This window comes from Hirundo rustica, chromosome 3, assembly GCF_015227805.2.
Source record: "Hirundo rustica isolate bHirRus1 chromosome 3, bHirRus1.pri.v3, whole genome shotgun sequence".
Taxonomy (NCBI): Eukaryota; Metazoa; Chordata; class Aves; order Passeriformes; family Hirundinidae; genus Hirundo; species Hirundo rustica.
In genome coordinates this window covers 111,827,195-111,854,135 of record NC_053452.1, presented here as the reverse complement: position 1 = coordinate 111,854,135, position 26,941 = coordinate 111,827,195, and the positions used below count along the sequence as shown (strand labels likewise).

The following is a 26,941-nucleotide window of genomic DNA, read 5'->3' as shown; positions in this document are numbered from 1 at the left end:
ATCCCTTTCTGTACTCCTTCAGCTTTCCTCAGCTCTTCATGTTTCTACCCTGTCCCTTCATGGCTGAGTTTTTCCTCTACATAAAGCCATTTGCTTTTGCATACAGTAGAGTCAAACTTCTGTTACATATAATTTGAGTCACATGGGGAACAAAACACAGACAGCTCGTGTAGACAGTAGATGAGGAAACGGTGAGATTTTTTTCCCTGAAAAACAACACCCCCTAGGAAGTATGTCCTTTAGCATTTAGCCAAGCCTGAGCAGGGCCCTTTTTCAGCAAGTACTGTCCTGGTGTAGGCCTCTGTGAACGATACTGCATTTGTGGGGTAAGGAGAGTAGAAATATAAATTTGGAAGAGAGTGTTTTAGTCATCACTTCCAGTCCTCCATATCACAGGCAAATGTACACTGGTGGTAAGTTCAAATGTGTCTGCAGAGTGTTTGTGGCCCAGGCCACAACACATCCTTTCTCCCAGCCCCCTACAGCCATCCACAGAGCTGTAAGTAAAGATCAAGGGAGGAATTGAAATGTGCCACAGATGGAGAAGAAACACTCAATGGTCTGCCAATGGCCTGAGTCAAGAACAGGACAGAAGTGGTGAGACTGGGCAGATCTAGAGAGATGTGATTCTCAGATAGCCTTCCCCTCTTTGAAGAGATCCTTGTTCAGCCAGAGAATCATGAAGGACACCCTGGTTTTAAAAATTTTCACCTCTCTTCTTCATCCCTGCCTACACAAGCTACCAATAGCTGATCGCTTTCTAACCTTATGCAAAACTTTCTATTGTGCAGCATCTCACTGCGCGAGTCCAACAGGTTGACCTCATATTTTGTGAAGAACAATCTTTTTCCTTTTTTTTTTTAACTTTCCACTTCATAGATTCATGTGGTTTCTTTGTGGTCTTGTCCTGGAAGACAGCTTACCTCAAAGGGAGGGTTTTTTTGTTAGTTTTCAGTTCTAATAGTTAGAGACCCTCCAATGTCCTTGCACTGTTCTCTGTATTGCTCATGTAGTCATGCTCACAGTCCCAGTTTCCTGTCTGTGGAATGGGAATGATTGTGCATGATATCTTATAATACACATGAAATTATTAAACACAGCAAATCCCACTGTGATCCAGTATTTTTTGCCAGTTAAAAAACAGTTTTATGTCTCTGAGCAGGCATGTCCCTACAAAGATCTAGATCCGTGTCCTGCCTTTAAACATTTATTTCATCTTGGATTTGGATCCTCAAGTGAACTGCTGGAAACTTCCAGTACAATGAGATACTAGTAGAAAAACCTTTTCTTGTGAATGCAGGAGGTCGGGGTTTTTTTATATTTTGGGGTTTGGGGCAGTTTCAACACTCAGCTGTATTTACAATTTTTCTCCATTCACCTTGTGAAGTTGTTTTCTTCCTGTTGTTTTCTTGCTGGCTGGCTTTCCTTGTTAGAGAGATTCTCCATGGCTTCACTACAGATACGCAGATCCCAACATGTATGTGTAACTCGAGCTGAAGCAGATCCATGTCAGGCTGACTTGACCTACAATAGTTCTTATTTGTTCAGACCTGACCTGAGCAATTTTCAGATCATGTTGACCCTGAGTTAAATGCTTTGCTTCATCTTTTCCAAGGGAAAATGGAAAATTCAGGAAAATCAAGCTTTTCCTGGGGGCATCTGTCTTAGTAAAAAACAAACTTGGTATTAAAAAAGGAAACAAATAAAATGGAAATTTCTCAGTGGCTCTACTTGCTACACTACTATATCTAAAAGAATATGATTTCAATCCACAGAAACAGCAGTGTTTGAATTGAGCATTACATTAATAAAGAGGATTTGTCTTCCACCACCAAGTCACTGTTAGCCAGCTACCAGCTAGTCTAGCATGGTGTGAGACAAACCTTGTAAAACTGGAGAGCTTTACAAAAATCAGAATGGGTGATGGCCCTAAAAATTAATACTTACAAAGCACTGTACAGCTGAGAGACTGGTAGAAACAAAAACCACAGATTTTTCTGTTGGAAGACACATAAAATTGACACTGTGTGATTTTAAAGTGGTTTGTAGGATTTACAAGACATACTGCAAGTAGTACTTGCTAAAACTACAGCTCAAGATGTCTGGAAAGAAAAATATCTGCAGGAATGGGGAAGAGCAGTGTCAGCTGTTTAGAGACAACTCTCTGGGATGCCTTGGTGGGGTGAATAAGTGGTGATGAGGTTTGGTTTGAGCAGCAGTATAGGCAGAAGGTTGGGGTGGTTTATAACTTAATTCATCTTTGGAGGAGAAAGACTATGCTTTTATACTTGAAGCATGGATGTAATATTAAGGGCTGAATGTCTACAAGGCTCAGTGACTGACTTTCTGAAGTGTCAGCTGATCTGAACCCCACAGAAGTGACTGCAACATTTGTGTACTGTTGAGTGGCTTTCACTGAAGACGTCTGCCATGTCAGTACAGTTGAGCCGACTTTTCAAACTTGGTATTTTTAATCTATTCCTATTTGCTAAAGGCTTTCCCAAAGAGGATCCTGAACCCTTCCCTCATGCCATTCTTGCACACAAATAAATTCAATCTTCCTCTCCCCTGGAGACATTTGGAGTCATGGTGCTCCTTGGAACCAGCTGGTAGATGATGCTGGTACTGGACAAAATTGTATTCCCCCAACAGTGCTTCATCGTTTTGCCCTTTCTTATGTCCAAATCCCACCAACCCAGCAACGTGAGGGACCAGAAGAGCTGCTGGATGAGAGCTCTTCTCATCGCCACATGGTTGTTTCCAAACCACCTGGCCCACTAGGAAAAAGGCGACTTTCTCTTTAATAACAGATGGTGGTAGTGAGACATGAAAATTAGGACATATTTTCATTTGATATTGGAATATCATGAGCATCAGTTATTTTGGGAAGGAGTCCAAAAAATACTTGGAGAGAGTCTAAAACTGCAGATGAATCCACAGGTTTACTTTATTGGGTGATTTCGGTTCTGCCAAATATTTGTAGTGTAAAGAAATCATAAAAATTGCTGGTGGTCCTCGCCTGGCAGGTACTTCTCACATATTTGAGACAGTTGTACGACCTGTGACAAGAATGTTTGATCTATTAGCTTAAAAACAAATTAGAGTCTTCAAGAGAAATAAATGAACTATAGATGGTAGAAATACATTTCTCTTATCTTAGAGAGACCAGGAATTTTTGCCCCCAGGCTTTATTTGCATTTAATTATCACAGTTTGGATTTCCTTTACTGCATGCATGGAGGTTTAGTCTGTCTCGTTCCATCCTCTGTTCTGAAATAACATTAGTACCTGTTAATGATTATCATTGTCAATTATATATTCTGGTTACATGCACATTATAAGAAATGTTGGTTTGTTTTAATAAATCTTCAAAAGGCAGCTTAAACCTGTGCCTTATCTCCTTTCTGCTTTGTAATTTATTTATTTTTATGGTTAGGATATATGAAAGACTCTGCATGCTCCCAGGGATTGTGAATGAGTATCTGCTCAGCATTTGACTATTGAGATGACAGGCAGAAAAGGTTTTATTTAACATGACTTTCCAAATGAAGCAATGGGGTCATGTATCTCAAAGGTAAAGAAGTGAGGAATACAGGTCTAGAAATCCAAAAACTCTGTTATATGCATAAAAGAGAGCTGGTGAACCTATAGGTGGTTTAATTTGGCACATACTAAGCTGCAGAACAGCTTGTGCTCACATTGTAACAATTATTCCTTTTTTATTTAATTACTTTTTTCTAAGATAATAATTTCACTGTAGTCCTGACCTGGCAAATAACTGATTGTCTCATTCCCCATGGGTCTGTAGGCATAAGGATAGTTCCATATAAAAAGAGTTTTGCTGCGTTTTTAAGGAGAATTTTGTTTTGGGTTGTGCAAAGTTGATATTTATGTCATTTGCCCATGCAGATTATTTTCATTCACTGGACCAGCACTGAAATGTCCATTCCAAGAGGAACACTTTAACCAAGCATTCTTTATGTGGTCTTCAATTAATAAACAGGAATACGCCTTTCTAAACCTGTGGGAAATGATTTTTCTGTTTGCTGCTACTGTGTGTCACCTAAATGAATGGGGCGTTCATATACTGTCCTTTCATCTGGGATATCAAAGCACTTTATAAATATGGACCAGTGGCTCTGATGTGCAACCACTGAGCTGTGGCTGCCTTGGAGGTGGCATGCGGTTGACATTTTGGCTGGCAAAGCACATTTGAACACCAGAAACTGTTGGTTTCCTCAGAAAGGCTCAGAGGTGTGGGGTGTTGAGACTATCTGAGTTAACCTCTAACACATACCTGCCCCAAAATGGGAAAGCAACACCACTGCCCACCTTCCAGAGAGATAAAATACAGCCTTGGCTAGGAGCATGACCAAAGCAGTTTCCATCACTGGATCACTGATTTTATTCCACCCGAGACCATGACTGTCAAAAATTATTACTATATGGGAAGCTGGTAAATTGCCACAAGAAAATGAGCTTGGTGGTCCCAGGCTAGTTTCACATGGACAGGTGTCTGCACCACAAAACCACAGTCACAACTGCTGCCAGCTGCTGGTGGGTTTCAGAAGGGAGGCCCAGCGTTGCCTGGGCAGCGGTAACACAAGTGGTGGTTCTAGAGGTGGCATCTCAGGGCCAGAGAGATGAGGCTGTTTGTGTTTCTTTAGGTGTTTATTGACCCCTCCCATTTCCTGAGCTGTAAGTGATTTTGTATGGTGCTCTCCATCACTATTGTTGCTGGTGCTTTCTCTTACCTTCACACAGAGGCCCAATCCCAGCCCTGCTTCCACCCTGCTAAAAGGATGAAACAAAAAAATCTCAATGGGGCTTGTGTGTTGAAGGTGTTCAGACCACACATGTAGGCTTTAACATCTTTGGTACAGCTTGGAAAATCCTCCACAGGGCTGGAAGGGCCTTCCGGGTCATTAATCCCAACCTCCTGCTGCTGCAGGCTTTCACTTTGCATAATCCTGTAGAAAAAATGACTAATGTTCAAAAACGTGGACAATCGCAGGAAACCTCAAAAGCTCTCTGTATAAAAAAGGTGTCAAATCTGTTTTGCACCCCTCTAACACCTTTCATCCAAAACATGTAATGAGTTTTGCAAACATGGAGTTAAGAATTGCCATAGCAGTGGGAGGGAAGAATTATCAATTATCCTCACTGTATTTGAGAGGAAGAATTTGAAAGACAGCAAAATTATGAAGCAAATCCCTATTCTCATTCAGACAAAGCTCTTAGTGGCTCGAGGACCTTGGCTCCAATGAAGATAGCCAAGACCATCCAAGCAAATCAATTAGACAGCCAGGAATTAAAATCAGTGTTCCTGACCATCTTTTTATCTGCCCTTTAAGCACTGAAGTGTACAATAGCTCAAGATTTTCCCCCTGTCAGCCTCACTATTTATTCCAGAAGAAATGGATACTACATCCTATTTCTTCTGTGAAATAATATAAACATCAACCCATTCCTGAAGCTTTCAAGGTCAGATTGGACAGGGGTCTGAGCAACATCATCTAGTGAGGATATCCCTGCTCATTTCAGGGGGATTGGATCAGATGACTTTTAAAAGGCCCATTTCAACTCAAACTATTCTATAATTCTATAGTTCTATGATGTACTATGGTTAAGTGTACCCCAAGTGGGTAGAAGGTTCTGTTATAACAAAGAAGAGCATCAGCAGCAGATTTTTGTTTTGTTTTTTTTTTTTAATCTATAGAAAATGCAAGTGAATCAACATAGAGAAATGACCTTTCTTCATTTCCACATCATTGTAAAGATGTAACTGAGTTTATCTTCAAACTCATGAAAACACACATTCCCTCTTCAGGGAGAATGAATACTGGGAAATGAACTGTGTTCTGTGTGTCATAGAAATGTTTTCCCTTCATCTTGAAGCCAAATGTTACCCTCAGTCTCATTGAATCGTGGTTGAATTTGGTCTTTCTGATTTTCTAGCACATTTTTTGAACTTGTAAGTGTAGTTGATGGCTAGGTATGGCCCTGGAGCTATCTATAATCAGTAGATGATGGTAGAACTGTCAGGAATATTAACAGCATTAGTAAATGGAGAAACTAGTCCCCACAACCTTGAAGCACCCCAGTTTCAGGTTATTGGTGATAAGATAATTGTTTGGATCCATCTTTGATCAACATATCTTTTAGGATTTTCTTAAAATTTGTTATTTTAACAGCTGATCCCACTTCTACTGTACAGTGGATAAAAATCTGTCTTTTCATAAATTTTACTAAGCATTTAAATTGGCTTGCAAGTTCTCTAAATGAATGTAATTTAACAGTGAAAGAGGGAATGCATGCTCCCCTTATCTCCTGTGTAGATTCTATATTGGCAAAATGAGTAAAACTGTGCTTCCAAGTTTGTCCATGAAACAGTTGGAGTTGAGGATTCAAAGGAGGAGGCAAAATTCAGGATAAAGAAGTGCAAGGGCCAAATGCTGATGCACCTCCTTGCACTGAGAAACATCAAACCCAAAGATTTGCTAGACCTGGAGTAAGAATCTGGAAAGTTTGAACCAGGACGTTTCAGATGACATTTCAAAATTCGCTTATAACACATGCTGGTGCTCAGGGAATACTCCAGCAACATGAAAAAGGGAGCTGTTAATACATGATGTGCTCAACAGAACTGGCAGAACTTACCTCAGAATTCTTGGTTTCACTAGATCTGTCCTGGTGTAGTCATGTATTTTTAAATCAAGCCATTCTAATCAGAGATAGACATGGACCTTCAATTTTTTTTTATTAGGAACAAGTTCGGTCTGCTTTAACTAGGGTCATGTGCTCATTTCAGATGTCTTAAAAATTAAAGTCCATCTCTATTATGGAAAACTCAATTTCAGGCAGCTGTTTTACAGTGGTAGCTCCCAAAATTCCATGTCTCCCAGCTATGTTTTTAAACAGTTTAGTGACTTTGGGCCTTGGAGAGCTGAGATTAGTACCAAATTTGGGGTATTCACTCCACTAAATTGTGAATGCCCTGAGGATTGCAGCACTTGGATTTTTTTATAAATGACAGAATTCAAGGTAATGACAATGTTAGTGGACATATCTCAACAGACTCACAGCATCACTCCACATTTGGATGCTGATTCAAGCCCTGTCTTTAGTTATAATGTCACAAGGACTGGCCAAGTGCAGTACTTCTTTCTGATCTTGTACAGTGTGTTGGACTGTGCAAGCAGTCCAAGCCTCTGCTGCTGTTACAATGAGAGCATTAACTGTAGTGTGAGCTATGCAGGGATGATTTGGGGTTCTTCTGGTCATTTCAGATGGCGTAACCACTTTCCCAAGGCCCAGAAAGACTGAGCGGAGATGCTGTCTTAAAATGGGCTTTTTTCTCTGTGATGATTCAGTTAAACCTATAGAACAGATGTATAGATGGACACAGTGGTTTTGTGTTGGTTTGTTTGGTTTTGTTTGGTTTTTTGTTTGGTTTTTTTTTGCCTTGCAAGACTTAATGCTTTCCCTTGTAAGTCAGGATCCTGCATGAGTTTGTTTCCCTGTTGAGTCATTTATGAATTTCAGCAACTGCACCTTGTCTCCTCCACACCCCGCCCCCTTCACCAGCCTGTCTCTTCTCACATTCCTGGTGGCATCCAGGCTCCTTCTGACCTTGGTGTCCTGATAGTCCTGGTGTAGCTCAGACTACCCAGCTGGCTGTGCTCACAGCTCACAGTCTGCGTTAAAGACAAAAATTATACCTTTTTATAGCTCAGTTTCTTTCCATAAAGTTAATCAAGCAGCCTTCCTTTTACAAGGCAGCAGACCCTTTGGCATTTCTTCCTTTTGGCATGCTGAAGATTCCCAATGCTGCCAGGTTTTCCCCAGGATAGAGGGAACCTTCTTGGTCTGAAGAAGAGCTGTTCCCTAACGAGGTACATAGATTGTGTCATTGGAAAACTTCCTCTTCACATTTAAACGTGTTGTTGGGGATATCTGTGTATTTCTATTAGAGATTAGTCCAAACCATGAGGCTGGATCTAAACTTAGTCAAACTCTGAGGTTTTTCTTACAGTAGGGAGTACAAACTGGATGTGTGCTTTTTGGCTGGAGCGGCTCTCCTGTCTGCACAGCCTAACACAAAAAGCATCGCCAGACTGTTGGGGAAGCTGCTGACACAACTGAGAAACTGAGTGGGAAAGGCTTGTCATCAAAATCAACAGACCTGAAGGCAAATGGGAACCTGGTGGTGTGAGTAATCATGACCCCTTGCCCAGCCACTTGGAGCAAACTTTCTCTTCTCAATAATCACCGGGTTTTATGAAAGAAAAAAATGAATTGCAGATGAAGCACAGAGCAAAATGTCCCTACATTCCTCTTACTGGGGAAAAAGAAAAAAAATCTCCTTCTTTGGGCTTAGTTTGTGCATGCCTTTGCAGTGTAGTGAGCTGCAAACGGTGGCCTCTCAGTTCATTAATTGACAAACACCATCCCCTAAACATTTCCAGGCACAGTCATTTTCTTTTCTCAGGTTTACTCAGTGGTTCTTACTGAGGTTTACATTTTTCCACGCATGTGCTGAGAATAAACTTGTGTCTACAATCTCATCTCTTGTGCTCTGAGAAATTCAGATAATGTAATTCATAAGCAGCTTCATTTTCTGGGTTTTTCTCTTTTTGCAGCTCTCCTGGCTTTGGCTGTTTACTACTCCCTTTACAGCAAACTGCCCCATTTCCCAAATACCGCAGGACTTTCTGAACTGCAGCATTTAATTCCATTTGTCTCTCTTTTTAAGAGGCTGATCTGTCTTAAAGAAATTTTTCTCATTTAAAAATAATTTTGCTGTGGTTTTACAGTCAGCATGGTTCCCCCAAAAGAAACAAAAAATCCCTGCAGGCCTATTTCTTCTCCCATGATTACACTGGTGTAAATTACACTGGTGCCAATGGAATTATTCCTGTTTTACACCAGTATAAAAGAGACCAAGTTCTGGAAGATGGGACATATTCAACATCTTCACAAAATCATATCAGGGACTGGGCAGAAGGGTATCTCCATCTATCAAAAGGGATCTCAAACTGCTCTTTCATCTTCAATGTCTCAAATAGAGGAATATAATCATCCATCAGTAGGACACAACAATCCCTAGGGTGAAATCTAGCAATGCATTAAACATGGAGAAGAGGCAAAGGCAGCACAACACAGCCCCTTAGGAATGGGCCCAAGGAATACAGTGTCCAGCTGAAATTAGTGTTTCTATTTGCTTCGTGGATATGCTTGGGAAGCCCAGCCAAATTCGGGGCTCCAGCCTACTAGAACGGCTGCAGTGAGGGCAGTCTCTGTTCCCCAGCACTCGCAGTCCCAGTGACAAACAGCAATCAGACCGCGGGCCAGCAAGAAGTGGAGCCAGGCAGAACTAAAATATCCCTGTTGGAGTGCGGTCCCATGAGGACAGTGTTATGTCTTACCAGAAACAAAGAGAAGAGCATATTTCCAGTCTCAAAGACTTCTCTGTCCCATTAAGGAAAGCTTCAGACTACAATTAGAAAAAAAAAAAAAAAACAAGAAAAAGAGACATAGCCACAGTGTGCCAGTTTGCATCCAAATGCAGCCTAGAAAAAGCAATTGTGCTCCCAGGAGAAGGTTGCTAGCACCCTCTTGGACTGGTGGCTCCAGCCACCTCACTTAGGAGGGTGGGAATGTGACCCTGGAGAGAGACCTTCCCTCCCTTAAACCCAGAGCCACTGGGTAAATATGGACTCAGAGCGAGGAGTGACTGAATCACTCCTTCCTACCCTAACAAGGTGTTTCCCTCCACCCAGCTAGTGAACAAGCCCACCTTGCACAGCTCAAAATATCAGACAGGAGTTGGTGCCCATGGTAATCAAAGGACATAGACTGAGAGAGAGCACCTCTGTTTGGGCAGGACTGACGTGTTTGTTTGCTCTCAGAGCATGCAGATGCCTCCTTCATCTAGTTATTCAGGGGGACACGTGGTGGGAAGGGTGGATAGGTGGAGGGATTAGGAACTTAGAACCTCCTAGTGCAGTTCTTCTGTTCTTATCACATGCAACATCCCTCAAATTCTCTAACTGCTGTTCCACAGCTGCTGATGGTGTGGTTTCATACACCAGTTAATGGTACAGCAAGGGTCTGTGTTCATGAAATCTCTGCCCCAAGATGCACTGAAGTAACAGTGAATTTGTAGAAAAGGGTAGGAAAAAGTCCAACTGTCTCAGTTGTCCAGCTGTTTACAGCTCAGGATTCAACCTGGGTTAGATGATTTGGATCATAACTCTAAATCTCTTCAGTTCTAAGGGTATTAAACTAAAGCCCAGGAAAAAACTGGGACCCAAATGGTGGTGACCACTGACTGGAGCTGTGAGTGAATGCCATGAACTTTTGGGTGGCTCCTAGCTTGTGTAATCCAACTGGATACAGGGGAAGGCTGGGTTCATTGTTGCAAGCACAGGTCTGGATTTCATTTCATGTCTGCTACAGATTTCCTAACTGGGTCACCATGCAAGCCTGTAACACAGGCATGATATGTTCCTCCTCCACTGAGATGTTACAGAGCTCAGGATTTCATGGCTTAAAAACTGGTTGAAGATCTCCCAGAAAAAGAATGTGTAAGAAAAAGCATATGCTATGGATCTCTTTATATACGCTATGTTACCAAAAGTGTTGTATTTATGTATTTCAAAACTGGGCACTGGGTTACATTTTCATTCCCCAGTACAAAGGCAAATACATTCCAAACAAAGCAATGTTGTTTCAACAAAGCAAGGGTTGAAATCTCTCCAGGGCTTCATTCTGTCTCATTTAGATCGGGCGTAAGATCTTAAAGCAGAGTTTAGTGGTCGACCAATCATGCTCCTCTGGGAAATGACAGAGTGGTAATTCAAAAGGGGTAGTGAAGTACAGCATTGTCTTGGTCTGCAGGACTGTTCTTCAATAAAACCAGCTTCTCACCCGGCCTACAGGAGAACATTTTGTTCCAAAGGAGCTGTGGCTCTTCAATAAACAAAAGAATTCACCTCCGGCTAGACTTGGGTGTAAAATGAAAATGTTATTGGAGACAAAATGTCTTTGTGAAGACAGCATTTCCATGATGCCTGCCACAATTGCCTGGGCATATCGAGCAGTTGAAGTGAAAGAGAATAAAAGGTACATCTCCAAGGCATTGACTCCATGAGCGTTTAAAACTTCTTTCAGGCTTGGGAAGTGGTTTCAGTCCAGGCTGGGAGCTCTGAGGAGGGGATGGGCAGCCTGGGTCCTGTCTGGCCATGGGCTGGCATTCACCCTTCTTGTAGTAAGGACTCACATTTGATCGCGAGTGAGTTGAATCTTTCAGGGCTTTCCTGAAAGCCTTTCCTTGGAGTAAACAAGTTCTCCCACATCTGACACAAAAGATTGGGAAAGCATCCCAGAGTATCTAAACACAAAAAACTATGAGATATTCCTCCTCCAGTCTGAAACTCCTGGTACACTTGGGAAAGTTCACAAACAGCAAAGGAGTCATAGGGTCATTCAGGGAAATAATGCATGTCCAGACTGGCATAGCTCAGGTGTTCAGATATGGCTGTCTCCCACCCAGATTAACTCTGCAGGAAAGATATGGTCTCTGTGGTTCCTTGGTATATGAAGATGATAAAAACCACCTCAGGCTGTGCAGTTTCAGGGGATTTTCGTTACAAGATTATTTTCCTAAAAATGGCACCATGCCTCTGAGGATAAAACCTAGTGGGAAATATATGAAAATTTAATCAATTATATAAGTTAGTTCCGACTTTTCTTGCATACTTAGGGTGAGATCATTCCTTTGTCATCCTCAGATCACTGAGGGGCTCTTTATTGTACAGTCAAGGTGTCCACTTGTAGCTTGACAAGCAGGTTTTGACCTTCAAACTCTTAAGGCAGAACAACAGCCAAGCTCATCTTGCAGAGACTATCTTTTGTGGTGTGTCTAATCATGGCCTTCTACTCAGCCTTTATTTCACCTAGAAGTTGCTCGCTGAGGAGAACCAACAACCTTGGTTCTGCTGACTGGGACAGGGGAGTTTCTGCACTCTTTTTCACTGTCTCTTCTATTTAAGTAATGAGTTTACTCAGCTTGATAGTTAATACAAGATAAGGACTGCTAGACCCCTGCTCTGCTATGTAGACTCTAAGGCCTTCTGCTGGGGCAGTCAGGTGGTAAACATCCAGGAAAACACAGAGATCCTATGTTTCAGTGGGGAGCACAGCTGTGGCAAGCCTTTGAGAGAGACAAACCATCCAAAAGCACAACATGGAAGAGGTTCAAGGCAACCCAGCCTGGATGTAGACTGTTTCATGAATCAGTCCAAGAAAAGCCATATGGTGTCCACTGCTGGCTGGACATTCTCCTTTCTGGATTCTCTGTAGCGACCTGAAATTTGTTGACTCATGTGAACCAAATTTCCAGACTTGACTCACTGGCTACTAAAACCATAAGATTGCATGGTGTGTCTCATATTTTTCCTGGGGAGGGGGAAAAAAAAAAAGAAGAAAAAAAAAAAAAAAGCAGGAAAATAAAACTATCCTTGGTTGATTAACATCTGAATCTACTTTGAAGCCTTCAGAGAATATATGTTAAGAAATTAAACTAATCTCAAACCAGCAAAGAAAAATAAACCTAAAATATCTGGACCATTGAGATTTGTTTCTATAAATGTTCCTGGTTTCCTCGTCCTTAGATGCTGGAGAATGTCCAGGGAAGGACAACAGAGCTGGTGAAGGATCTGGAGCACAAATCTTATGAGTAACAGCTGAGGGAGCTGGGGGGGCTCATCCTGGAGAAAAGGAGGCTCAGGGGGAACTTCTCATTCTCTACAACCATCTGAAATACATAGTAGCCAAATGAGGGCTTGCTTCCTTTTCCAGGTAACAAGGAATAAGATGAGAGGAAATGGCCTCAAGTTGTGCCAGGGAAGGTTTAGGTTGGATAATTAAGAAAATTTTTTTCACTGAAAGAGTTGTCCAGCATTGAAACATTGCCCAGGGAAGCGATGGAATCGTCATCCCTGGAAACGTTCAAAAAATATTTAGATGTGGCTCTTGGGGACGTGGTTTAGTGATGGACCAGGCGCTCTTAGGTTAGTGGTTGGACTTGATGATCTTGGAGGTCTTTTCTAACCTTAACCATTTTATTATCTTTTGGTTTAAAGGTAAAAGATATGTATCCTCTCTACTCTCTTTTGTATCTCTTAGTACCTGCTGAATGTTATGGGATCGTGGATTTTTTCTAGGGCCATGTGTGGCAGGAAGTGCAATTGAGAAAGGTACAAAGAGTAGGCACACAGGTGGTTTTAGAGAAAATGCTCCTAGCTGATCAGTATCTAAAATTCCCTGCATAAATGGAAAAATTTCCTCACGTAATGCAAAACTAAACTGAGAAACTGATTCCTGTAGGAGTTAATTGCCAAAACCTTGCCAAAGGATGAAAAAAACAAACAAACAAACAAAAAAACAGGATAAAGAAAAATAATTTCAAAATTATGTGATGTTTACAACGCCAATAAGACCATAATAGGGGCATTTAGAAAGACAATAGTACTTATTAGGAAAAGAAAACAAGACTCTCAGAAGAATTATACGTGTTGGAAAAGCTTGTTGTTTCAAAACAGGAAAAACACTTTGGTGTAGCTAATGGCCATATCCAGAGAAGTAATTACACACAAGCCCTTTCAGCTGCAATCTATGCAGTTGCAGTTCACTTTGAGCATGATCTTAAATCAAATCTGTTGGCCTCCATCAAAGGTGATTGTTGATAGTGTAAACATCTCTCCTGGGACAAAAACCTGATTCATTAATGGAACATCAGGAAAATTTCAATGGACTAAGGTATAGCTGTTGAAGATTTTTTTTGATACTTCCTTGGAGGCAACATTTACTGACCATTGACAGAGGCAAAATACAAGGCAGTCTGAACAAAATAGTCTGAACAAATATATCACTTTCTTCTTCTTCCTGTTTCTTTTGGCTCTCCAGAAGTAGTCAGTCTTACTTTAGTTTCAGAGGACCTAAAAACTCTCCCAAGCCACTTTGCCATCCTCACTAAGTTACTGGGAAGGGAGCATATGTGGGTGGAGGAGATGTCCTTGTGGCCACGGGAGGGCTGGGTTGGCAGTCTCCTTACGCACAACAGATTTTTCTACTGTGCCTTTTTTCTGTGCTGCAAAGGGGAAGGAAAGAATCTTTCCCTGATTTAAAAAGTTGTGTTAATATAAGTGTAGGTCAAAGGAGCCATCAGAGGATTGCATTGGCAATGCTAGTTGATGGGAAAAATGAAAGTGGCCTTTGCTCCTGGCTCTGTGATGGACTTTTGTCAAGGCATTTCATTTTTCATGAGCTTCAGTCTGGCCCCCAAAAAGTGCAGCCAGTGTGGCACTTGTCTGTGCAGTGCTTTGAGCACAGTAGGACAAATGTGTTAGGTAATGAGCACTGTCATGAGGAATTGCCTGCTGCCCAACAATATTACCTCTCCAACATGCCTGCCTCCTCTTTTCACATTCCCTCCCCACAATGAGATGTCAGGGCATCCTCAGGGACTCTTCTGTTTTCAGAAATAACAGGAGCTGCAGAGCACTTCAAAAAGTCTGGCTCTGTCCCTTAGGTGTCAAAGAAGGACCTCAGGTTCCTGGAAAATCTGGTCCCAAAAGAGTGCAAAAACACACATTTTGTCAAGAAGTGAATAAAATCTCACTGAAATTAAGCCAGGGACAAAGATGAAAAAGCAGATGGCCCATGACAAACTGTGAGAACGAATTTGTTCGCATGACATGGGAATAACTATGTACTCATAACAGACTATTACTCAAGAAATTTTGAAAGAGCGCAACTCCACAGGAGTCATAATGGGATTAGTCACATAAAGCTCAGTCCAGCTAAGCCTGGTGTACTGTACCTGAAAGAAGAGAAACAGACCCCAAAACAGACCACAATTGATAAAAAAAAGAAACAAATTCCAAAGAGATGCACAAGTTTATGAAGTCAGAAAAACTTTTAAGTTAATTAAAATCTGTAGAGTAGGTTGTGGATTGTTTTTAGGCTGCTTAAAAAGCAAGAGGCCAGAGGAAGGAGTCTTGCTGAAATGACTCAACCAGTTTGACAGCACAGAGACAGAGTTGGGGTGTTTTTGGTGAAATGCCATGGACCCTGGAAGAGACCTTGCCATGTGTTCCATTACAGCATTGTTCTCACAGCCTACAATTATTTGCAATTATTTGCAAAATCCTTTTAAAATAAGCCACAAACCAGAGAAATAGGGTTGATTTGGAAGACTCAGATCTAATTTTTTTTCAAATCAATATTTTGCACAAAACTCCTGACTTGAACAGGCATGCTTAATTACATAAAAACACTTCTGTCATTAAAGGGAGCAGCATCTTGATACATAAAATATTTGGGGATTTTTCTACCTGTGAAGAGATGAGTGGGCTCCTAGGACACATATGTGATTTGCTTTACCTAAAAAATAGTTAACAATAAGCTTGCCTAATGCTTTTTATGAATTTCCTATGCATTTCTAAGCTGCTCACCCAAAAGCAAGGGAGTGTTCAGAGCTAGTTTAGATTGATTAATTAATTAATTAAAGTCTAGGCCAGAGCCAAAATAATTTTGAGAGCCAAATTCTGTTTCTGAAATCACACGTATGCAAACACCAATCCTGGAATGCTCCCACTGATGCTTCTGTTCCGACCTACTCCACCATCATGTCTCGAGGCCTCTTCACCCAAGTTGGTGACTTAATCCCTTCTAAACTTGCTTGAAACCCTTCTAAACTTGACACTCAGCCCGGCAGTGGGAAGCAATGCCACTCCATCTGAATCAAACCTGAGCAGTGCAGAAGGGTTGGCTTCAGATCCAGGTCCCAAAGATGGATTTTGTCCGTGCAAAAGCAGCACCGCCCTCAGTGACGCACATGCTGCTCTTGGGCTTTCATTTACCACAAGCTGTTGGGACTTGAGTTTCACTTCTCACCAGAAAGTGGAGGCAGGCATATATTTAGACTTTCTTGGGAAGCAGCTGCGAAATGCAGGGGGAACACACACGCACTCAGTCCCGTGGGCACACACACAGACACTGACAGCTTTAGAGCAGCTGCATAAACCTGAGCAGAAAGGACACAGCACAGAGGCCTCCTGCAGGTCACTGTCTCACCAAAGAGGCTCACTTCAGCATCTCAATATCCTTATCATTGAATCACAGTATCAAAGGAGCCTGAAACAGCTTGGGATGGAAGGAAATGTTAAAGATTTTCTCATTCCAATGTCTCTGCTCATTGCAGGAACACCTTCCACCAGACCATGTTGCTCAAAGCCCATCAAATCTGGCTTTGAACACTTCCAGGGAAGGCAAATTTTCTCTGAGCAACCTGTTCCAGTGTCTCACTACCCTCTGAGTAAAAACTTTCTTCTGACGCTGAGTCTCAATCTCTCTTCTTGTAGTTTAAAATCATTCCCCCTTTTCCTATCACTTTCTTCCCCCTTCAAAAGCTTTTCCCCCTCCCCATTATAAGCCCCCTTGAAGTACCGCTTATTTAAACAAAGTACTGGCACTATTCAAATAGATTGCTTGTTCAGTCCTGACTCACTTGAAAGATTATCACCTTCTCAACCACAAGCTCATTTCTTGAAGCACTCTAAGGGCTTCAGGTTCTATTCTCCTGCATCTTAAACCTTCTCTCTATGATTTTGTGCTTTCCATGGGAGCACAGAGGCAGGATATCCCCCAATACCCATCTGCTATTGAGACTTGACAGGAAATTGGTGGTGCCAAGCGGATGGAGCCAAGCTCTAGTCCAGCAATAGGACAGATGGCAACAGGCAGAAACTGATGCCCAGGAAGTTCCACCTGACCATGAGGAAGAACTTCTTTCCTGGGCAGTGACCAAGCACTGAAGAGACTGTCCAGAGAGGGTGGAGAGTCTGCCTCACTGGGGATATTCCAGAAATGTCTGGACACAATCCTGTACCCTGTGTTCTGTGATGACCCTGCTTGAGTGAGAAGCATGGACAAGATGATCCACTGTGGTCCCTTCCAGCCTGATCCAGTCTGTGCTTCTGTGAAATGACTTACTACATCTACCTATAAAGTGGGGAATCCAGCACACCTGACCAGCCATTCAGAAGACACTCAGGCTATCTAACGTAGTTGACTTACCATAAGTTCTGGGAGGGTAGGGACACTTCAGGGCACAATTCTTCACCCCACTTAGGGACTTGATATCTTGGAATGGCTTTACCCCAGAGGTGCTTCTTTCTTGACTGGAGCCAAGCCATCTAGCCTCATGCTAGATGCCAGCTAAAGGGCTAATGTTAGATGAGCTGAATCTGTAGAAAGTCATGCTCCTGTTTTTCCCTCAAGGTTTCTTCTTCACAGACCTTTCCCTTGTTAGTTGACAATAAATAGACTAAAAAATCAGAGTTTGCAGCAATTTGGCTGCAAGGCAGATAAAATCAGTAGTTAAACAAAAGCAGCTTTGATAGCCAAGGCTGACTCTAAAGTTAAATACATGATCTTCTCACGCAGCTGAATACATTTAAAATAACTTTAGTTTGCCATTCTCACAGGGCAGACCATTAATCTTTTGGTAACATCCATCATCATGAGCAGGACAAGAACCAGGAAATCCCCTCCTGGAGATGTTCCTCTGGTCACTCTCATTACTGAATTACCTGCCCTATTTACAGTCCCGTGAGTTTTGGACACCTTGAGATCCCATTGGATGTGGCAGAGCAGAAGTGTTCCCTCCTACTTGCAAATAGGTAAAACAAGAACATGCAATGGCTTTCCCTTTGGGAGATCCGTGGTAAATCAGGAGGGTAGGGCAGTAATTTTTATGCACTGGTACAGTTCTCTTTTGCAATATAGACATTTTCAGATCATGACATCTGCATCCAAATTAGTTATCCAACATTATTCCCAGCAAAGGGATGAGGACAAATCTCTCATTCTAACAGTAAAGAGGTGATGCTTGACTTATTTAATCCACTGAATGCAAAGAAAGGCTTGGGAATTAGATAAAATGTAGACAGCTATTCTGTAGACTGTGACTGTGTATAGACAGACAAGCCAAAGGTGACTTGAGGGAATGGCATGAAGCTATATCAGGGGAGGTTTATGTTGGGTATTAGGAAAGGTTTCTCCACCCAGAGGGTGGCTGGGCACTGGAACAGGCTCCTCAGGGAAATGGTCACAACACGAAGCCTGGTAGAGCTCAAGAAAAACTACAAGACATTCTCAGAGACATGGTGTGATTTTGGGGGTGGACTTGTAACAGGACCAGGATTTCGACTCAATGAGCCTTGTAGGTCCCTTCTCAGATTATTCTGTGGCAGCCTCTTAGCTACAAGCTTGCCTTGAACAGTCAGTCCTTGCATGTGGGAGTAGATTACAGCATCCACCCAGCTTCTGTGGACTGGGTGTACTGGGGGATGCTGAATGACCAGGAGGGCTGATATCTTTAGGGAAGGTAACTGTACTTGTCTGAGCACTCTGTGTTCAATATCTCTCTTCTCTGCAGGCATCCATCCAACCAACCCCACTTAGCTCCAGCTCTGTCTAGAAGTGGATTGAATGCCCCCAGCTGTGACAGTGCACCTGGATGCTCCAGTTAAGACTCTCTTTCTGTGAGGGCTGTACAAAAAGAGTGGAAAGCACTAAAATTGTGATGAGTTGCAATGAGAGAAAAAAACAGCACCAGGGAGGAAGGAAATAAAGAGAATCATCCTGTTGTATCTGATACACAACAGTAGTTGCTTGCTCTCAGAACTCCCGTATGACTGGGCTTTCTCAAACACACCCCAGCAATTTTGACAATGAAGAAAAACTTGTTGACACTGCTTTGGGCTGGGTTTGTGACTGGGCAGTCCCCCATGTGGAATTTCTTAGATGGAAGTATGGGAGCCTGATCAAGCTGAGCAAGTTATGCTTAAAGGCTGCATGGTATAAACAAATCTTAAAGGGGGATTAGGGGAATGACAAATCTATGGCTTCTGATAGGGAAACCACACTGTTTAGAAAGGTTTCAGACAAATGGAAGAGCCTTCAGTGTCCAGATTTCTGCCTCTGTTTTTGTCTGTATAAGTTACTACTCTTTGTATATTAATCCCAGTATCTGACTATTTAAGAATTGTTTGTGACAGTTATTTGCCACAGTGCTAAACCAGATTACATCGAGGTTTGTTGAACTTCCTCTGCTCTCTAATGTATGGAAAAACATTACATTTAATTTGGTTTGCTCAGGCAGTGCAGACAGGGATTAGCTGTGCTATATATGGACCATAAACACTGTTCTGGTTAACACCACGGTACAGCCAAACCTGAAACTTTCATCTCAGTCTTTGCAAACTTCAGTGGTTTGGATGGAAAAGGAACCTGTAGTTGAGCTGTGCTTTATTTTTGTTTTTGTTTTGAAAAACCAAAGGCAAATCGATAACACTCTGGAAACCCAAAATCCAGCACCCTCAGCCAACCTCCAGTGCACAGGGGTCGAGTGCCTGTGTAGGCAGGGATGTCATATTGGGAAGAAAGCCAATACACAAAGAAAGGAAGCCATTTCAAGGAACCTGCAGTAACTCTCCATAAAAATCTCAGGAACATAAAGTCAGACTCAATTTTGTGTCATAATCCCCTCCAAGTAACATGTGTGTCTGGTTAAGAACAACATAGTAGTCTCATGTGGGACAAAGATGGACTTTTTTCTGGCTGTATGTCCAGCTGGTTTGGTATTAGGAATGACAGGGGAAAACCTTTGCTTTTGAGTCAGAAATTCAGTTTGCTATCTGGAACACCAAAGCAGCCAGTAATGAAAATGGATGTCTCACATCAGATTTTTTAGATGCCAGAAATAATAATAGCATAGTGTTAACACCTCAGTACTTGGCTTTCTCTAGGTTGTTTTAACCTAAATTTATTAATTTGTGTCTTTGCATCCACAGCAGTGCCTTAAAGCTTGCACTTAATTGCAGCAAAAGTAGTTTTAAAATCCATCTGTCTTACACTGACCACTCCTGTAGCATCTCCCCACCTTTTGTATAAAGTGTTCCCAATGCTAAAATAAAGATGTACAATGTGATATAGTAATTCCACCTATATAAATCTTTGCGGGGGTTGAAAAGGTAAAATTTCCTATTATATTTCTGGCTCTCAAAATTATTGTAAAAATAGGATTATCCTTACCATGTGATATTTAGCAACTGGGCACAGTGGGTAGGCCACCTGAGACCATCATGTGACTCTGCAAGGCTCTTTATATCATCCAGAGGCTGCTCTTTCTTCTTATGCTATACCTGATGGACTCAGTCCAAGCAAGAAGGTTTCTAATGACCTTAGTGGACATCATAAGCAGTCCAGTAAACTACTTCCAAGAGGGCACAAATGTCAGGGTGGGATGCTCAGTGTCAACAATTTCTTACCTTCTCTTATATTTTTGATTTTCATATCTGAAGTTGCTGAAGGGACCTAGTCAGGGATATACATCAAACTTTGATTTTTGAACTCTGCCGTGTTTCCACACATGGAAAAAAAAAAAAAAAAAAAAAAAATTAAGTGTCTAAGTCACCAGGTCTCTCTTATTGTATCTAGTGTTTAGGTGTCTGTTCAAACCAAAATGCAGAAAACTGGGACCCCCTGTAAAGCAGAAATTAACTTTAGCTCCGGCAGAAGCTGTCCAGCCCTTTCACCTACACGGGACATCTGAGTCACTTACAACATTACCATGGTTCTATGGCTGGCCAGGAAAACAAGTAGGTAATTCACCAGCTAATTCATAGCTATGAGATGCCAACCAGAAAAATGTTCAGGCCTGTCCACAGGCTTTATGAGGAATGAGAGTGGAAAGATAATTTAGTTTTGTAATATTTTCTTCATGCTTACCTACAATAGGCTCTTGTCTTAGATCACATCTCTTCTTTACTAATGGGCCTACAGAGAGTATCACTGCCAGCTGGTGAAATTTCCTCTTTCATTAAAGAAGGCTTGGTCCCATTGAGGGGAAAGCAGGCAACAGTCTGTATGTGTGTACGTGTGAATCAAGGTTCATGGTGTATCTTCGTTGCAGATTCAGATCCTTGCACTCCTGATGCTCCACCTGCTGCCACTTCACCACCAACTTCTGAAGAGCCTGGACCTTTCACAGCTGCAGCATCGCCCTCCTGTTCCTCTGACACTGGTACTGCATCATTTTCACCTCCGTTACCCACGTGTGTTGCAGCCTTACGACCAAAACCATCTCCTATTTCACCATCAACATCCACTTCTGCTGCTACTGTTCATCCTGGACTTCCTTCTCTTCCTGCCCCACCTGCCGCTACTCCATCCCTGCACCCTGGGATTTATCTGCCAGTTGTCCCACCCAGTGGTGCCACTCACCTCATCAACTGGCTGCCCTTCCTTGCCTCAGCAACACTCGCCACCATTCAAGGCAAGGAGGAAGACCAACCCCCCATAAGCACAGGCTCCCTGGAAGGCATGAAGCCCTGCAGCAGCCCAGCCCCACACCCCTCCCAAGAGGAAAATCCCCAGGCAGCACCAATGGGAAGCAGTGCTCCGGGGACTGCGTCCCCACCGCGGGCAGCTCAGGCCGTGCCCACGGGCTCTGAGGCGTCAGCGAACATGAGCGACATCCTGGCGGAGCTGCGGACCATGAACAGCCACCTCTCCACTATTGCCCGAGCCCTGACCCAGCTGGCATCGTCCCTGGCACCCCAGCAGGATGCTGGTGGCACCCCACTTCCTTAGTGCCAGATTTCACAGGAAATGGTGTTGGCCAGAGGAAAGGGACCCTCCCCAAACCTGCCCGTACCATTGGGGCCGGTTGGCTGCGGTCACAGACACCGACCATGTCTCCCCAGTGGGTTTTTCTGTTTGTTTGTTTGTTTGTTTGTTTGCCCCTTGTAAATGGCTGCATATATTAAAAAAATATTTTGTGGTCTTGTTAATAAAATTGTTTATGTTTCTTGCATTCCTTTCAGATGCGCTCACTCCCCTCCTCTCACCCATTAACCACACAAGCACTGGTAGGAGCCAGTGAGGTCTCACACAAAAAATGCTGGGAATATGAAGTGGTGAGAAGTTACCCATGAGAAAATACTCGAGGAGGTGACAAAACCACTCTGGGCAGTGTGGGGGGACAAAGAAAGGAAAGGACACAATGAAACTCTGAAAAATTTCCCCATTTATCCCCATCCATGTTGAATGGCACAGCACTGTTGAAATTGGAGCCCTTCCCAGTGCACTAGATCTCATGGGTAATTGTAACTACCAGCACAGGTACAAGCCATGATAAATTGTTCAGAATACAAAGCAGGGTAGTTGTCTAAGCATCACTGGGGCTGAACAGCTACCAAACAGCCTCATCCACATCCTGTCCTCCAAGAAAGAGAGACGTGAAGGGGCTTAGCTCAAGTCAATCTGTCTTATTTGCCGGTGGTGCCTGGGGTTCTTCAAGGGCATAAACAGATCAAGCTAATTTACAGCAATTAACCAGGCACATGTGGATAAATCCTGACATTTCACAATCCTTCCCTATTGGCAAGGTGCAGCAGCTTGCCTAAAGGTGACACTGAAGGTGTGAAACCGTAAACAATCCTCTTGGTAGATGGAGAAAAACCTCTTGGACATGAATGCAGGATTTGGCCCTCCCAGATATGTAGAGCATTTAGTGAGGTACCATTGGACAGGTGGAGGCACCAGAGCTGGGAGATGAAGACTGGGATGTGCTCAGAGCTCTGGAAGAGCCCCTGGAAAGAGAACAAACAGCTCTTGCAGAGCTCTTTTATGCATCTCAGCCATGGTCTACCCATAGTACAAACAACCAGACCAGGTTGTCCCTGTCCGTGGTGTCCCTGATCTTTAGGGTCCCTTCCAACCCAAATCATTCTATGATTTTATGAACCATCAGTCAAAATATCTTCTCCCAAAGGTGGGCCAAGCACAGTCCTGGTGGCGGCTGAGCCAGACTACGCTGCTGCTCTTCCTTTCATCCCAGTGGATTAAAGTAAAACACATGCTCATGGCAAACAGAAGAAAATAAAGGTCTCTGTGAAGCTGTGTATGATCTCGCCGTAATTTAGCTACTCAGCCCTCAGATATCAGGATCTGAGGCCATCTCTAGGAAAATCCCAGACAAACAGACAGATCACTAGATAAGATTAAAGAGGAAGTATTCTGTCTATTTGCAAATATTTCTGTTACAGATGAGCCTAAGCCACAAAGATTGAATCAATATACAAACTTCCCCAAAGCTCAGGTGTATTTGAATTTGAGGTTTTGGTTACTGCATATGTGTTTATATATAAACCTATCCATATTTTTTGAGTCTGTGCCTGAAAGACAAAGGAATTGTCCTTCTCATTCATGTTTTTTTCCTAGTCTGATTAGACTTTTTTTCCTCACCTGTGTTTAGCAAAAAGGTGAAAAAACCCCCAGCCATTTCATAGATGTCCTACATTAACTTTTAAGTTTGTGTTTAATGTGTGTTTTGACTAAAGGAGATAAAAGTAGTGTCTTTAAAACATTCTGGCTTTTGATTTGTCCATTGCAGTTTCCTTAGACTGAAAAAGCAAAAACAAAGGAAGTTTATCACTTTCCCTCCTTTCATTATGAAATATAGGACAGGAAAGAAAAACAAAATCTATATGACTAAAAATATTAAAAGGAATAATTTTCATTTTTACCATCTTTCTCTCTTTCATCTAAGCATGAGTAGTAAATAAATAGCATATTCTCCCAACATTGATAGTTTTGCTTGACTAATCCTGCTGTTTTCCAGTAGTAACCTTCCATGGCCTAATATTGATGAAAATGTCACTGGAGTTTTCTAGATCTGTACAAGTCATGTAGCCATAAGTTCAGAAAATCTCACTGTGCAACTCCTGATGCTTCACCAAGGTTAGAGTCAACTTCAGTTAGGTGTCTAAGGGATTTGGGAACAGTTTCTATGGCGTGCAAATCCAGGGAAACAAAAAAAAAAAAAAAAAAAAAAAAAAAAAAAAAAAAAAAAAAAAAAAGCAGCTTATATTCAGCTGTGAAGGCTGTGTTCTTCATTCTCAAAGATGCTATGAGTGTAATCCAGCTGGCAGGGAGGGAAAAGTGCGCTTCCTGAGCCTCTTCTTAAAGGGACGAGACTTCTCTTGTGTCACAAAGATATTAGATGGTGAGCACCTTTGCAGTCTAGACTTGGAGCTGCCTGGTCCTGCAGCATCCTGACAACGAAGCAGGACCAGAGCCTGTAACCAGAAGTAGCAGCTTTTGGGTTGACTTGGTAACCAGTGCTGGCCCTCACAGGGCACAGCAACTGGCTGGGGGGCCAGTGGGGCAGACAGAAGCTGTCTGTGGGTAGGGGCAGTCTCTGCACCCTGAGCCAGCATGAGCCTGGCCACGGCTCTTCTAATGCCACGGGCCCCCATCTGCAGAGTCTTCTGCAGGGTTTGTGTCCAGCCCATGTGAGATAAAATCCAGTTCAGGTACCTCTGGGCAGCCCCATCATAGCACAAAAGGGCTTCACTGCCATGCTAACAGGGGTCCTGCACACAGGCTCCTCATTCAGAGCATTCAACACCCAAGTCCCTTGGGAATTACTCCCTCAACTTCATTAAACCTCTTAAACACTGCAAGAAACAAGTGGTTGTTGTGACTGCATCGCTTTGCTGGCAATAGTTTGACTCTGTTTCAGGTTTTGGTTACTCTTCTTGGCTTTTATCTGTCCCCATCCCCACTCAGCTTGATGCTACCTTCCCCACTGCTGCTCTGTGTGTGCTCAGCAGTTTTACTGCCACTGCTGAGCAGCTGCTCCACATGCTATGCTGCCAGTCAAAAGCTGGAGTGCAGCTTACAACAAAAAAGTCTCCTAAAGCCCCTACAAGTGGAAGCAGAATGGCTGAAGAAAGATGGAAACCCCAGTAGAGCTGGCACTCTGTGGAAAACCCATCACCTGTGGAAATAACAAGTCTGGGTTGCTCCAACATGACAGAGCCACACAACCCATGGCAAAGAGTTCAAGAGACTTTTTTCTCTAAATTATTCATTTTGATTCATCTCAAAGCATGAGGGGCTGAAAGTTACAGTGCTTTGGTGAGTGTTCAAAGTCCTGTGTAGAAATAACCTCATAATTTCACACTCCAGGAGCTGTTAAAATATTCAAAATCCCCTGCTGGCCTTCTGTCTCTAGTGACATCTTCAGTTGCCTCTTCTTCCCCTTCCACAGCCTTGTTATTCTCCAAGGAAGGAATTTATAGGGAAAGATTTATTTTAAAACTGGCAGATGCAACTTTGCTTTTCCACTAAAAAACCCTGGATGAGAAAATGTAAAGGCTGGAGGCTAGGTTGTTAGAGTCAGCATTGTGATCATCACAACCCCTTGCGGCCTCCCTATCAAAATCCCAAACACACTGATCTCATCTTTCATAGTTTCTTTCTAAACAAATATTGAAGGTGGGTTAAAAGTCACCACACCTGAATCATCTAAACCTTGGGTTTATAATTCCTCTACAGCTATGGGCTTTCAGTGTGCTGTTCATCTCAACCTAAAAAAGGTATTGAAAATAGGTAGGAAGGCACTTGACTTCTGGTAATGCCCATGGCTCTTCCCAGACTATACATGACTTCTGTAAGCCAGATGCTTGCCTTCTAGGTGTCTGGAAGTAAACGAAATAAATCCTCTGTTGGTAATTGCAGTTCATTTTAAACCAGTGAAACATTAATATATCACATTTATTTGAATCATAATAGAAGTGTGAGGAACAGGAAGAGAGGAAATGGGAGCTCAGGAGAATAAGACTGACAGTAAAACTGGAAGCCCCCCAAAAATATCCAGCTCTAGCCCCATGACAGGAGTTATCCTGTGCCAGGAGAGCACCCAGAGGAGCATCCAGGTCATTCCATTCTCCCAGAGAGTTAACTCCTCAGGATGTGGAACTGAAAGCTAAAAAACTTCATGGGGTTTTAGTGATGTACTCAGTGTCTGCTACTCCAGCAGGAATTATTTAAGGAAGCAGCAGGCTGTACAATATTGTATTAGACTGCAACTCAAGAAGGTGGGAGAAATCACAGGTTTACCCAGGAGAAATAGGAAGCCGGGTGGTTTTTCACTTTGTTTTCTCTAGCACACATTGTTCTTTCAATATTTGTACACACATTCACTGTAACGACACTCAAATCTCCCAGTAAAAATAATTTATAAAAGAAGCATTGCTGGGGAGTGCATTCCTTCCCATTACTCCAGCTTTGAGCTGGCAGTTCAGAGCCTGGGAGTGAGGTCCCTCCTCCAGACAAGAGGGTTTTCCATCACAGTTCTGTCTGGGAAGCACAAAGCAGGTACCCTCTGCCAGATGCCCCTCTGGACACCCATCTCTGCCCACAAAGCCATAGGGTCTGTGCCTCCAGCTTCCTCCCAGACCTTTCACTACAGCATTTTGAGGAGTTCTTTGGGTTTCTGTTCAATTTGTTTCAGTCTGTGAACAACAAACCAGGACACCTGTGGCAGGGACTGGCTGCACCCATAACCACAGGGCTTTATCCTGAGCCCACAGCTGCCAGGCTGGTGAGAGATCCTCTTTGGATGCCACAGGCAGAAGGTGCTGCACCACCAGTGTGGGCAAGGATTCCCCAACTGTCCCTGTCCTGGGCTGTGTGTGCAGTGGTTGTGCTGGTGCATGGCTGTGCTTGGGAGGGGACAACTGAGTCACCCAGCCAGGGCCCAAAGCCACACACTCCATACCCATCCCATGGGCGGGGGAGCCTCTGCTCACATCACCCGAGGATGCAATAGAAATGCAGGGTCTGCCCAGCCCCAGCTGGCTCTGGAGCCCACCGTGCCAGAGGAACACTGAGGCAGGCAGCGCTGCTCCCAAAGTGCATAGGAGCAGAATAAACCTGGACAAGGGTCTTTCCAAACCATGGCTGTGATGGGAGACTCACTTTGGAACTGACTGACTCTTGGCTTACCCATAAAGAGT

At 42.9% G+C, this 26,941-nt stretch overlaps 1 protein-coding gene across 1 annotated transcript in view; it reads left to right on the top strand.

The window, feature by feature from the left end:
- RUNX2 (RUNX family transcription factor 2) overlaps positions 1 to 21,725 on the top strand; it is a 157,599-nt gene extending 135,874 nt beyond the window's left edge. The window contains exon 6 of the mRNA XM_040058755.2: positions 21,046 to 21,725. Within this exon, the coding sequence (XP_039914689.1) occupies positions 21,046 to 21,725 (680 nt within the window). The remainder of the gene's footprint in view (positions 1 to 21,045) is intronic.
- Positions 21,726 to 26,941: the final 5,216 nt, after the last annotated feature.